We start from the raw sequence: 14,056 nt of genomic DNA on the forward strand, positions 1-14,056 counted from the left end.
ACACCACTTCTTTCTTGGGTCTCTGTCCACCTCTGTGAGGCTCCTCTGAGCTCTCACTTAGGGTCTCAGACTCCTGTCTCTTCCATGGGCTCCTTTGCCTTAGGGATGGCAATATCTCCTGAAGGTCCACATTTTGATGCCTCCAGATTCCTGTGTGGCTTTAGGAACAAAGCCTGGCTGAGCTGGATACCAACAGGGATGCACACAGCTAACGAGAGCCAACCAAACACATCTACTGTCTACTTGGCTTGACTGATGTTGATTGACGTGGTAGGAGTAATGTGCTATAGAGATCTTAACACTACAAATGACAGCTATTTTGGCTCCTACAAAGCCAGTTTCCTATGAAACACTGGGTACCAACATCACTGCCAATTGCATGACACAGTTATCTGCCACAGATGTAGACCACTCTGCAGCTGCTGTAGTAATGTAGCAGTGAAGACTGGAGGACCTGGGGAGGGACAGCTATTCTGAGGCCATGGGACAACTGTGGGAAGCCAATGACATGCTCCAGCTTTTGTACTTCCAGCTTAAATCACAGCCAGAGAAACAGGGATTCCATAGAAAAGCAGACCCATTCAACCTGAATGAAAATCACACCCATGATTTAACAGGCTTGCATAGTCAATTGGATATCACCATCTGTCAGAATCACAAGAGTAAATGTGGTTGTCTACTGGTGTGGCTGGGAGATGAACAGGGGCACAAAGACACAGTCAGAAGCACAGATTTATGGACAGGAGCAGAGCTAACCAGGGATATAGGTGTATGGGCAGGAGCACAGGTGTGTAGTCAGGCCCACCGATGCATGAACAGGAACACAAGGTCATGATCAGGAGCACAGGTGCATGGTCAGGAGCACAGGTGCATGGTCAGGAGCACAGTTGCATGACCAGGAGCACAGGTGCATGGCCAGGAGCACAGGTGCATGGCCAGGAGCACAGGTGCATGGAACAGGAGCACAGGTGCATGGCCAGGAGCACAGGTGCATGGCCAGGAGCACAGGTGCATGGCCAGGAGCACAGGTGCATGGCCAGGAGCACAGGTGCATGGTCAGGAGCACAGGTGCATGGTCAGGAGCACAGGTGCATGGTCAGGAGCACAGGTGCATGATCAGGAGTACAGGTGCATGGTCAGGAGCACAGGTGCATGGCCAGGAGCACAGGTGCATGATCAGGAGCACAGGTGCATGGCCAGGAGCACAGGTGCATGGAACAGGAGCACAGGTGCATGGCCAGGAGCACAGGTGCATGGAACAGGAGCACAGGTGCATGGAATAGGAGCACAGGTGCATGGCCAGGAGCACAGGTGCATGATCAGGAGCACAGGTGCATGGCCAGGAGCACAGGTGCATGATCAGGAGCACAGGTGCATGGCCAGGAGCACAGGTGCATGGTCAAGAGCACAGGTGCATGGAACAGGAGCACAGGTGCATGGTCAGGAGTACAGGTGCATGGTCAAGAGCACAGGTGCATGGTCAGGAGCACAGGTGCATGGTCAGGAGTACAGGTGCATGATCAGGAGCACAGGTGCATGGTCAGGAGCACAGGTGCATGGTCAGGAGCACAGATGCATGGCCAGTAGCACAGGTGCATGGAACAGGAGCACAGGTGCATGATCAGGAGCACAGGTGCATGGCCAGGAGCACAGGTGCATGATCAGGAGCACAGGTGCATGGCCAGGAGCACAGGTGCATGATCAGGAGCACAGGTGCATGGCCAGGAGCACAGGTGCATGGTCAAGAGCACAGGTGCATGGAACAGGAGCACAGGTGCATGGTCAGGAGTACAGGTGCATGATCAGGAGCACAGGTGCATGGTCAGGAGCACAGGTGCATGGTCAGGAGCACAGGTGCATGATCAGGAGCACAGGTGCATGATCAGGAGCACAGGTGCATGGCCAGGAGCACAGGTGCATGGAACAGGAGCACAGGTGCATGGTCAGGAGCACAGGTGCATGATCAGGAGCACAGGTGCATGGCCAGGAGCACAGGTGCATGGCCAGGAGCACAGGTGCATGGAACAGGAGCACAGGTGCATGGTCAGGAGCACAGGTGCATGGTCAGGAGCACAGATGCATGGTCAGGAGCACAGGTGCATGATCAGGAGCACAGGTGCATGGAACAGGAGCACAGGTGCATGGCCAGGAGCACAGGTGCATGGAACAGGAGCACAGGTGCATGGTCAGGAGCACAGGTGCATGATCAGGAGCACAGGTGCATGGCCAGGAGCACAGGTGCATGGTCAAGAGCACAGGTGCATGGAACAGGAGCACAGGTGCATGGTCAGGAGTACAGGTGCATGATCAGGAGCACAGGTGCATGGTCAGGAGTACAGATGCATGGAACAGGAACATAGTTGCAAACTCAGGAGCACAGGTGCCTAGCCATAAGCACAGGTGCATGGAACAGAAACCTAGGTGCATAGTCAAGAATACAGGTGCACAGCCAAGAGCATAGGTGCACAGGCAGGAATTCAGGGGGCACAGTCAGCAGCACAGGTGAGCAGAGAGCAGGAGCAGAGGCACATAGCCATGAGCCCAGGTGCTTGGAACAGGAACACAGGCGCATGAGCAACAACACACCCTCATGGTCAGGAGCACAGACACATGGCCATGGGCAGTGTGTGGTCATGAACAGAGAGTAGAGATGAGAAATCTGGTCACTAGGTCTAGGGATGCTTCTCAAGGTGGGACATTACCATGAGAAGGTGTCATCTGCAGCAGTAGTTCTGGGGTAGCCCTTTTGCCCCTGCCTGCTCAATGGGTCCATTTACAATGTGGCCGCTGTGGCAGGTTGCTCAGGTTCGGTCTGATCTTTCCTTCATCAAACTGGTCTGGATACTGTTACTGCTGAGTGCCTAGAAAGCCAACACTAAAACTGTGTTAGGTCATGCCCTGGGAGAGAAGGAGGGGAGGAGAGTATGCGGTCTGTCACAAACCCACGGGACCTGGAAGACAGATAAAGGGACAAAACAAAGCTTGTAGATGCAGTAAGTGACAAATGAAAAACTATCTGAGACTGTTACTGGCAGCCGAAGGGACAACAGGTGACCAAAAGAAAGATCTAGACTTGTCTGCAATCTGAGCTCTCTGAGAGAGGTCAGGGTGGAATTCAGAAGCCTGGGCTCTACGCTCTACAGTACTTACTACCATTCAAGAGTCTCCTATGCTGAAAGAAAGGAAGGAAAGAAGGAAGGAAGGAAGGAAGGAAGGAAGGAAGGAAGGTAGAAAGGAAGGAAGGAAAGAAAAGGAGGCCAAGCAAGTGTATGGACCTGAGGGTAGTGATCCAAGACAACAATGTCTACCCTCATGAGGCTGAGGCAGATGGATCACAATTTTGAAGCCAACCTGGATTTCTGGGCTAACTGAGGTACATAGTGGGACCACATCTAATAAGTAATAATGACGGTAATGACGATGTGTTATCTTAGGAGACATGAAGGCTGACATAAAAAGTTAGGACTATTTTACCAGTTCCCTTTCCCTCTCCCTCTATTCCTCACTCCCTTCTTCACTCTTTGCCTATCAAGCCCCCAACAATAAATGTCTTACGTTAATACTCGTGACGCCGTACCTAGATATGAGCGCAAGCACTTTAGCACGGTCAAATAGAAGTTTCCTGCACAACAGACGGTATCTCAGCACATCCTATCCTTCCTTTCCAGATTCTGGTAATGACGTCTGGACTCATTTCATAAGCCGCTATCGGGAAAACAACCTACGGTTTCAAAAACATCATGAATAAAAATGCCAACCGGAATTCCAGATGTTAAGAGTGAGAGGCTGAGGCTGAGATGGCATTTGAAAGCGATATTGTCACACATGCTGCACAATGGATGAGCCCTGAGGGACCTTATGCTGTCAGCAATGGTGGCAAGGAGACACAGGCCAGCACTGCTGCCAACAGCCTGAAGAGCTTCCTTTCCCCTCAGAGACCTCTGCTCAGGTAAAGCCATATGCTTGACAATGGCACTGAAAAGAATTTCAAGATGAGCCAGACTAAAGGCAAAGTCAATAAGTTTATTAAGTATTTAGACAGAATCATAGGAAAAAGGCAGTGTACACTTGAGTCATGGGTGTACGCTTCTCAAGAGAGTTCTCTTAGTGGCTTGGAACTCACTCTGTAGACCAGGAGGACCTTGAATACTAGCATGTGCTCCCTCATGTCTGACAACACTTAGGTGGCTTCTCAGTGGATGTGTACATGATCCTGCGGCTTTAATTTTACATTCTTCAAAGGAAGCAATTTATTACGAGGTTTAGAGATTAATAGAGCTCGAAACTAAGTAAAAAACCTTACTCAAGCTGGGTTCCTTAAAGGATGGCACTTTGTGTCAGTGATGCCGTAAGAGGCCATCTGAGGTGCACTGTTCCAATTAAGGGCCGTGAGGGGTGTCTCTATGGTAGAACTCACCCTTGCTAGTTTTTTTTTTTTGTTTTTTTTTTTTTTTTTTTTTTTTTTTTTTAATCTTTGGCTGAGGTACCTTCACACATTAGCTCTCTGGCTATCTCGGCTCTATCATGTGAGCAAGAGTTCTTGCATAGAAGCTGTATCTCCCAAGACTGATTGACTGGGCAAACACTAGGTGATGAAGAATGACAGGGAAGCTGCAGATCCAGAGCCAGTCACCACAGGCCACCTTATGCCTCCTGATGACCATCTATTGCTCTCTTCTGCACCCGACCTAACAGTTTCTCTGACCACTGGTTAAGTTCTTATGAACATATGAACAGACCCCTAGTTTCTGCCAATCAAATGGTCAAGAATGCCGTCAGACGGTATCTATGGCCTATGGTAGAACGTCCCACTCTGCTTCAGCCTGGCTACCTGATGTCCTCGCATATGAATTTGAAAAAGTACTGTTCTATGAGTTTCTTTGTTCTGTTGTTATAAAAAAAAATCCATAGGGTTACTACTTTACTGGAACATGGAATTTGGGGAGAGCTACATCTGTGTTCTCCACCACTTCTGTTAGGTTCAGAATAGTTACTTCCTTTCGTCCTTTGCGGAGATGGCCGTTGCCTTCACAATCAGTTGTGTGGAGGTACTTTGACTTTTAGTCAGCATGATACACAAATTATGTCCCAGGAAGGTGGGGGGGGTTCTTCCCTTCACACATCCCCTTAGCTTCTCCTCCCCCCAGCCCCGCTCCCCCCCCATGCCCCCCGCCATCCAGTCCGATCTCAGTGCTAAGTGACCCAGTCACAAACTGTGACCCGTCTTCTGCCAGGTACATAGAGCACTCAAATTCAGAGACAGAAAACAGAATGATAACTGCTAAGGACTGGGGCTGTGGAGAGAAATGCAGATGTATTGTTGAAGAGACGGGGAGTTTCAGCTTTGCAAGATGAGCATTTGGGATGGGTGAACTAGCTGGTTGCAGGAAACAGAAAAGTGGTCAGTATTACTGGGCCACAGTCTTGAAAATAGCACATGGGAAGTGCTGTGTTAGGTGTAACTTATAACAACAACAACAGTAAAGTGACTTAAGGACAGCCTGGTCTCTATATAGTGAGTTCCAGCTAGCCAGTGCTACATAGTGAGCACCTCCTTCAAAGACAAAATAGAATTAGAGGTGGGGTCGCTATCTCAGCTGGTAGTGCTGGGTTATCATACATCCTTGGACCAGTTTCAGCCCTACATACACTGGATATGAAAGCTAACACCTGGGATTCCTCACTTGGGAGGTGGAGGCAGGAGAATGAAGGGTTATCGTGGCTACATAGTGAATTCAAGGTCAGACTGGAATTTAAGAGATCCTGTCTTAAAAACAAAGCAAACAACAACAAGAATAAAAGTAATAAAAATATTGACTGAAAAGCTTTGAGCTTGATGAAAGATATTCAATCAACAAATTTAGAAAGTCCAAAGAGTTCAAAGTACGACAAACTCAGAGACAGGGTGGCAAAACACAGAACAGAGACTGAGGGAAAAATATGTTTCTTTCAAAAGCACAAAGAGGTGTATAATTGAGCAGTGGATGACTATGATGAACCGAAGTTCTTAAACTTCAAGAGAGCAGAACAAAAACGTCATAAAAGCTAGACTTTCATAAAACCAGTACACATGTTAAAAAATTAAAATAAGCGCTGCAGAACACACAAGGAAGGAACAGATCGAGCGGAAAACAATCCTGAAGAGCAAGAAATGAGAGGCAAAAAGAAACAATACATCCAATGGGGAAAACAATGTAAGATGGAAGAAGTAAATCCAGGTACACCAGCAAATACAATAAGTATAAATGGACTGGATGCACAAGCTAAAAGACAGAGACTACCCCTTGAAAACTTTTATTATGAAAATAAGTTCAGGTGTATAGAACATGGGAAATGCATAAACAACATGGATATTTCTGTCATATAGAGTCATGTTTACTTCATACATGAATGTTTGATGAGGAGGCTATTAAGGTCTATTTTACATAGTATATGTTACACAACAAAATACTAGTCACATGCTAATAAGAGCATACAGGGCTTATTTGGGGCATGAGACAGAGCTAGGCTCCCAGTCACTTTTAATCTTGTGATTTATGTGTGTAACTAATTTATTCTCTCAATGAGGTCCTAGCAAGGTGTGAAGCGGGTCTTTTTCTGGTTATTGTATTTCTAAATATTTCTTGCATAAACAAATAATGCTATCAGCAAATGGTTCAGTGCAGCGCTTTGCGGTTTGGTAAACACTGAATGCAGAATAAGCTTTTATTTATGACAGTTACTGAAAGCATTCAGCAGAGTGGCACGAAATAAGCAAACAATAATTGCCAGTTTATTATATTTATAATTGTTATTTATGAACTGTCACAAGGCTTGGCACATATCACTAACCCGTAAACATTGTTGTTTGTAAGAATAATAAGTACTTTATTATATTCAGGCTCAGTAGAGCCTGGCACCACACGTGCGGGAAGAAAGTGGAAGTTTATTCTTGTTAATTATTATTATTAAGTAAAGCACTTAACAACAGTTCTCCCTGCAGGCGCTTACTGAACAGTCTCACTGGAGACCGCCCCTCCTCCCAAGCCTCGAGAGACCACGCCCCTTGCCGCGGAAGCTCCGCCCTCTGCCGACCGGGCTAGCCCGTGCCTGCGCAGTGGGTCAGAAAACCTTGCGCATGCGCAGTCTACTTTTGTTGGGCCGCTGGAGTCTCCGGCCGCTGCCGGAGCCCGGCAGCTGCTACGCGCGTGCGTACGTGCGTGCGTGCGTCGGGGCGTGCGTGCGTACGTACGTGCGTGCCGTGAGCTCGCCCGGCACCGCGGCCTCGCCCTCCGCCCCTGTGCCCCGCCACCCAGGCCGCCGCCCCCCGCCCGCGCCGCCGCCCCCGACGGGGAGGACCATGGCGAAAGTGGAGCAGGTCCTGAGCCTCGAGCCACAGCACGAGCTCAAGTTCCGAGGTAAGCGGCCGGCCGGTCCGGGAGCTGTCACTCAGCGGCCGGCGCCGGAAGGGACGCGCCCTGAGGGCAGGACACTGTCCGCCCGAGGCCCGCATGTACCTGGTGCCTAATGCATGCATATGGAGTTAGTGTACGGAGTCGGCCTGAGTACCCTTCCTCGTCAGTCCCTGGGACAGCGAGCTGTCGGGGCTACAGTTCAGGAAGCCTGTGCACACTTTCTGTGTAGTACACTTTCTGTATACATTTGTGTGTAAAGGTGCACTTTATACATGTACAGGTGATTTAAAAAGTTCATTTATACACGTATGTATGCACAGTATATGCATGTTATAGATAGTGTGTATACATAAATGTACGTACATGTATATACACACGGGTGTGTGTGTATGTATGTATGTATGTATGTTTGTTTCCATTCACTAATTTAAAGGACCAAGAGGTAACAGGGTCCTGCCCAGCCTGTTCCTTGCTTCATTGAATGTTTTGAGCCATTTGACTGTACACTGGAGGCCTATAAGACTCAACTACCAGTAAGCAAGATGGCAGCAGGCGGTGGTAAGTACAAGGAAGGAAAGAATGAAGCTGGACTCTATGGAGGTGTACTTTAAGTTGGCTGATATGTTTCTCTGTGTATTGCCTACATGTACCCCACAGCAGGTGTTCATGATTTTGGGTGGCTAAGAGTCACCCGCTTCTCTGCCGTTGGGAAGTAGTGTAGGATCACAGTTCTTGCCTAGTTGTCACGTTTTGAGTTCTGATTTCAGACATTCAGACACTTAACCATTGTACCCACAGACTCTTGGAATATGCATCAAAGCTGTGGCCGTTCACCTTGCCTTCCAGGTTCTGAGTGTGCAATGACTCTTACAAGGAAGGAAAGGCCGTCTGGTTTACCTGAAAACAAAAACCTCAGGCAGCCTACCACTGGGCTACAGAGATGCCTCACCAGATTAAGGCGCTTGCAGCTAAGGCTGAGGACTTTAGTTCAGTCCCTGAGACCCACATGGTCAAGAGAGAGAACCGACTTCTGCATGCTGTCCTCTGACCCTGATAGGTGCAGCTTGGCACACTTGTGAACAAACACACAGACACATACACAAAAGTTTTTATATAAAAGCATCCACTTAAATGTGTATTGTCATCACCAGAGGTTCCCACACTTATTGGGATCCCACTTGGTAGTGGCGAGAAAGTGGTGTGCGTTTCGAAGCGACTATTTGGAATTTTGAATTCTGGTCCTTTTCCAGGTTACTGTGTTGGGTGATGCCGTACAGGACTGCACAGCAGTGAGCCGCCGTCTGGTTATAACTGTAGCTCTGCATATTTTGTGTGTTTGCACCCTGTCATATCTACAGTGTCCATCTCTCTGTAGTGGGGGTGCACATGTGCGTAAAGTCTTCGGCGTGTGTCTTTATTTGTTTTGCATTTATGTATTGTGTATGGGGGTATGTGTGCCCCAGTGAGTGTATGGAGCTCAGAAGACAGCTTGCAGGAGTCATTTCTGTCCTTCCATCATGGGGGTGCCAGGGATTGATCTTAGATCTCCTGTCTTACACAACAGTGCCTTTGCCTCCTGAGCTGTCACACTGGCCTTCTCTTTTTGAGATACCTAGTTCTCACATTCTGAGGTCAATTCAGGTTGACCTCAATCTTGAGATGATCCTCCTGTCTTTGCTTCCCCAGTGCTAGTATTACTGGCTCAACACATATTAGAATAGCATATTGTTATCAAATGGGCTTTGTGCTGTAGGGTTCTGTACACCTGTAGGCCGATGTAAGTCTGGAGCATGTTGAGGTCCGCTGTGATGTTCAGAAAGGTCAAATAGGTTGAATGCACTTTTATATAAACATTGTTTCAACTTAGGAAGGGGTTGTCAGGATGTAACTTTATTGAGGGACATCTTTGACTTTCTGTGATAGTCTCAGTGGCTTCTCTGGAGGAGGAGACTGGGAGAGGAAGACTGTAGTCAAAGTGACTTTACTGGGGTTGCCTTGAAGTTCTTCCCTGTGACATGGCACATTTATCCCATTGGTCCCCCTCTGTGTGTCAGAACCCAGGAAAATTCAAATCCAGTTGGTTGCTCTCGCCTGCTGTTCTCAGACACCCATCTGTCCTTCGCATCCAGGGAAATGGGGGCAGATGAGGTGACCTAGACTAGAGAGTGTGGGAGACAACTCCCCAGAGCCTAGGAGGTCAGAGCGAGACTACAGTATCACTGATTCTGGTTACATAGGTCCAATGGCAACAAGGAAGACGTGGGTGGTAGTGTTCAGGCATGGCCTGTGGTGTGCATGGAGGTCCACAAGCTGGCATACTTGCTTCTTGGGGATGCTGTGGGTGGGAGGTGCGGGTTCCAGCTCTTGCAGTTCAATGTGTGTGACCTTGGCTGCCATTTGCTCTCTCACCTTTGGGTTGGTGGGAGCGCTAAGAAGGTGACACTTCTCCGGCCAACATCACTGGTTGCCAAAGAGATAGCCCAGAGGTTTGGTGCCCAAATGCCCTCACTCTGGGAGAGTCGTCCAAGGGTATGTGGAGACTTGATGGAGATCCTGTGAGTGCCAGCCATGTGTTAGCGTAGACCCTTGCCTGGCAGATGGAGTGTCACTAAGCCTTCCACACTGGTATGGAGTGAGTGGTTTTTCTGCCATAGCTCTCTGGTGCTGGGATTGTATGTGGCGCCACCAAGCCCAACTGGGGTATTCAGTTTCTTGGTTTGTTTGCTTTAAGCTGAGTGCCGAGACAGTAAAATGAGAGGCCCAGTAAATTGGCTCATTGTGTTAAGGGAATTCATTTCAGGGTGAGAACCTTCAGATTTAACTGGTCTCCTTCATGTTATTAAGAATAATGACTCTGGTTTCTGAGGTTCATCTAATTGAATTACACTTATGAGCTAATCAAAGTACTCATCATCCAGGGAATCATGGGTCTTTTACTGCAGTTGAAGATGATGCTATGGGATTTAGTATTGCTCATAATTTTGGGAATTTTGTGTGGTGTGTTAAATTTAAATGTGTTATAATCTGGACATGGTGGTGACACATGCCTGTAAACTAAGTACTGGAAGATTGTGAATTCAAGATCAGATTGGACTATATCTCAAGATAACATAAAGATAAAATAAAATCAAACACAAAAATGGCTGAAGTGTGGTATAGGTCGGTGGTAGTGGGCTCTTAGTTTGATCTGTAGCAACACACACACACCACATGTGCACACATATGTACACACACATGTATATACACACAGCTGCATATGCACACACAAATACACACATGCAACACACATACATACATATGCACACATGCACGCATACACGTATGTACATGCACACACACAATTACAGAAGAAAATATTCCACAGGTTCCTATGCTTTGTTTAGTTTTGTGGTCCATGCTCCATTCCACTGCAGTAAACACTCAGAAGAGAAAGGCCAATGGGAAGACACAGAGTGTGGGGGCTTCCTGGACTCCTTATCTTCATGGGCTATCTTTATGGAGTCAGAATAGAAGTTCTTTCAGAGGAGGTCACTTTCTGAGAGAGTAAGTTTGTGGAAGGAGTGCTCCCTTCTCTTTTCTTTGTCTAGGCCCTGTGGGGTGTGATTGCTTCTTACATCCTCCTGGGAGCTCTGATTTGTGTCTGCCTCTGACCTCAAAAGTTTGTCTTTCCTTCCTCTCCTGTCAGATTTCCTCTGTGGTGTGTGGTGTCTTGTATATTTTGGGACATTGTCCAGGAGTCAACATCCCCACCCCAATTTTTCTTGAAGTCATAGCTGGAAATGATAGCTAAGTACCTCACTGGGTTGAGGTACAAACCTGTTGTAGGTTTGAGGCTTCCTCGCCTTGTTCTGGCAAAAGCTGGTTCAAAGCCAGTGACACTTTGGAAGTCAGAAGCAGCTTAAGTACCTGGGTATGGGTACTCACTTGACTACTCCAAGATTGTGGGTAGACACTGTCTTTTGTATGGAGAGAAGAGGCTTAGACTAGGTTCAGGTTGTCGAGTTGGTGTGCTACAAGCTTGGTGGGAAGAAACCAGAAGCAGTCTCCCAACCAGAGGCTGTAGTCCTCATCGGTAGTAATTACCTTTCCACTGCTTGCTCAGTGGGTCAAAGCTCTGGTTTCCTTAACATTTCAGGATCCTGTTGGCAGGCTGTGCTTTACAGCACAACAAAATGTCAGCAGCGTGCTTAAGGTTCTTTATGGCCGTGGTTTAAATCCATCCTGGATACATCATCTTCATGTATTTAATTATTAACAAGCTTGCTCATCAAAAAAGCAAGTGGCATTAAGTTTACTGGGCTCAAGTCAAACTTAAATCTTCATTGACAGTACTATTTACTTCTGAAACCTTATCCCTAGGAGAAAAATGAACTAGAAGGTAACTTTCTCTTCTTCTTTTTCTTAAAAACATTTATGTAGCCCTTGGCCTTGTACTTGGAAGGCAAGCTGGTTTTCTGTGAGGGCTTGTGTCAGGCAGCCAGGCAATTCTCTGGTAACTTTTCATCCCTGTGTTGACTTATGGAAGTAATTAGTCCGACTCTTATGCAGCATTAACGCCATCTTTTATTATTATGCTTTCCTCCACAGAGATGTATTTTGCGCCTGCAGTCTTAGGCTAAGTAGTTGGAAAGAGGGGTGTAGCAAGGGGATAAGTTCCAGAGAATGTTACAACTAGAAACTCTAGTTCTAAGAACTTCCTCCCAGGCTGACCTGGCCTTGAAGGAGCACTGCTGTCTGCGAGATGACAGAAGATGAACACAGACGAGCCTTCCATTAGTCAGGATGAGCTTGCCGTGGAGTCTTTCATAAAATAAGAGCCTTGAATTGTACTAAAACAAGGGTGCATTATGGTGCCGGCGTGTCTCGTTTTCTGTCATTTCAGGGCCTTCCAGGCCCACGCACGGTCAGCACATCACACCCAGAGAGCTTTGGCCTTGCTCACTGGTTCTTTGAAGCCTTTACCTGGGGACCCGGGCAGCTCTGCCTCAGAAACAAGAGAGGCTCAGAGAGCCTTGCTCGCTGAACTTGATGGTCCTTCCAAGATTATCTTTAAAATAATGGTGTGGTAATAAAATACCTCTTCAAATTTCTATCTTTAAAAATGCTAAATGCATTCTTTTAAACAGAAGCTGATGTTGACTGGAAACAGGCCCTCGTGGGTACTTTGGGGTTCCTCCTGTGTGTGGGGTATCTGGAGTCACTGCTGTTAAAATATATAGTCTCATAAGAAATTTTTTTATTATTTATATATAATATTAAAAATACACATTCACTGTTTAAAATTGGTTGTCTCAAAGGATATTTAATACATGTTCCCCCACCCCTACTGCTGATAGCTCCTTAGTGCTGGTTCACACAGTTTCATTCTCTGTAGTCAGGCGGAAGGCTTACAGCTGTAAAGAAATGGCCATGGGGATAATTATTTTTATTTTGAAAGTCTTACCATGTTTAATTTTTAAAAACATTTATTCATTTCAATGTGGTGTTTGCTTGCATGTATATCTGTGTGAGGGTGTCAGATCCTTTGGAACTGGAGTTTCAGAACAGTTGTGAGCTGCCATGTGGGTGCTGGGAATTGAACCCGGGTCCTCTGGAAGAATAAGCAGTGCTCTTAACTGCCGAGCCACCTCTCTAACCCTGATATTTTAAAAATTTTTATGTACAATACTTGCATGCTTTCCTTCACTGGGTAGCCTTGAATAATCTATTCAAGATAGGTCTCTTGGTTCAACTTAAGGAAGCCTCAGAGGTGTCCTTTGAGGACTAATGGGAGCAAGGCATTTGATACTAATCCATCCTGCTGTGTTTTCACTAAGAGCAAGAACCCCTTTCAGATTTTTGATGTGACTCCAGCACAGTGGCTAGGGACCTGTCACTCCTTCAGGTGTAATTTCCTAATGTTAGTTCATCTTTTGACCCTATAGAGGCTAGTATGTGTGCTGACCCTTCTTGTGAAGATCATCCCGTCCTGTTAGGGTCTGTGGCATTATAACTGCCTCCCCAGAAACCCTGGACAAGAGCAGGCTGTGGTTCCAACCACCTCTTGGGTGTCAGCAGAGCCCATGAATGATAGAGGTTTCCTCAGCTTGCAGAAACTGACAAAGTGTGAATCAGGAGAGGTGAGTGTGCACCCAGAAGGCACTGTCTAAGATAAAGGGCCCTTTCAGGTGCAGAACAGTCTTTCCCAGTTGGTTCCTGAGTCTTCCTGAGTGAACCCTCAGCAGAGAAGCAGGGTAGGGTAGTTATCTGGTGACTAGTGGCATCTCTTTTATGGGTTCTGTATGCTGTGTGCCCAGAATGATGACGTGAAGCTGGTGGCGAGTTGAGGGCAGCTTGAGGTCACACGTGTGATGGCATTTATCCAGTCTTGGTACTTGGACATTCTTCCTTTGTAGCATTCATGCCCTTGGTACCCCATTCTCCTTGCCCCCATCTCTTCCTGCTAGCTCACTGAGTGGCACTCACATCTATGCCGAGCAGCCTAGAGAGGCAGTGACTGCCGTGGCCCCCTCTACCCTGTTCCCTCTGTGGTAGGCTTGTTTTGCTCTGGCTGACTTAATAGCCTCTTAACAGATCTTCCAGTCTCAGGCCTGCCTTTCTCCATGTTGGTACAACTTTCAGAAATGCAAATCTGATCATATCTTGCTTAAGTTTGTTAACGT

General features: G+C 47.1%; 1 protein-coding gene across 3 annotated transcripts in view; it reads left to right on the forward strand.

Annotated features, from left to right (window-relative positions):
* The first annotated feature begins 7,206 nt into the window (after positions 1–7,206).
* Positions 7,207–14,056, forward strand: part of Vapb (VAMP associated protein B and C) — a 41,022-nt gene continuing 34,172 nt past the window's right edge. Inside the window, exon 1 of one of the 3 annotated variants that reach the window (XM_034494879.2) lies at positions 7,207–7,397. In XM_034494879.2, the coding sequence (XP_034350770.1) occupies positions 7,340–7,397 (58 nt within the window). In that variant the 5' untranslated portion in view covers positions 7,207–7,339. Of the gene's footprint in view, positions 7,398–7,827; positions 7,953–14,056 lie in introns of those variants that run through there. The other 2 variants (XM_076930336.1, XM_076930335.1) reach the window with 2 other exon arrangements.

This window comes from Arvicanthis niloticus, chromosome 2, assembly GCF_011762505.2.
Source record: "Arvicanthis niloticus isolate mArvNil1 chromosome 2, mArvNil1.pat.X, whole genome shotgun sequence".
NCBI lineage: Eukaryota > Metazoa > Chordata > Mammalia > Rodentia > Muridae > Arvicanthis > Arvicanthis niloticus.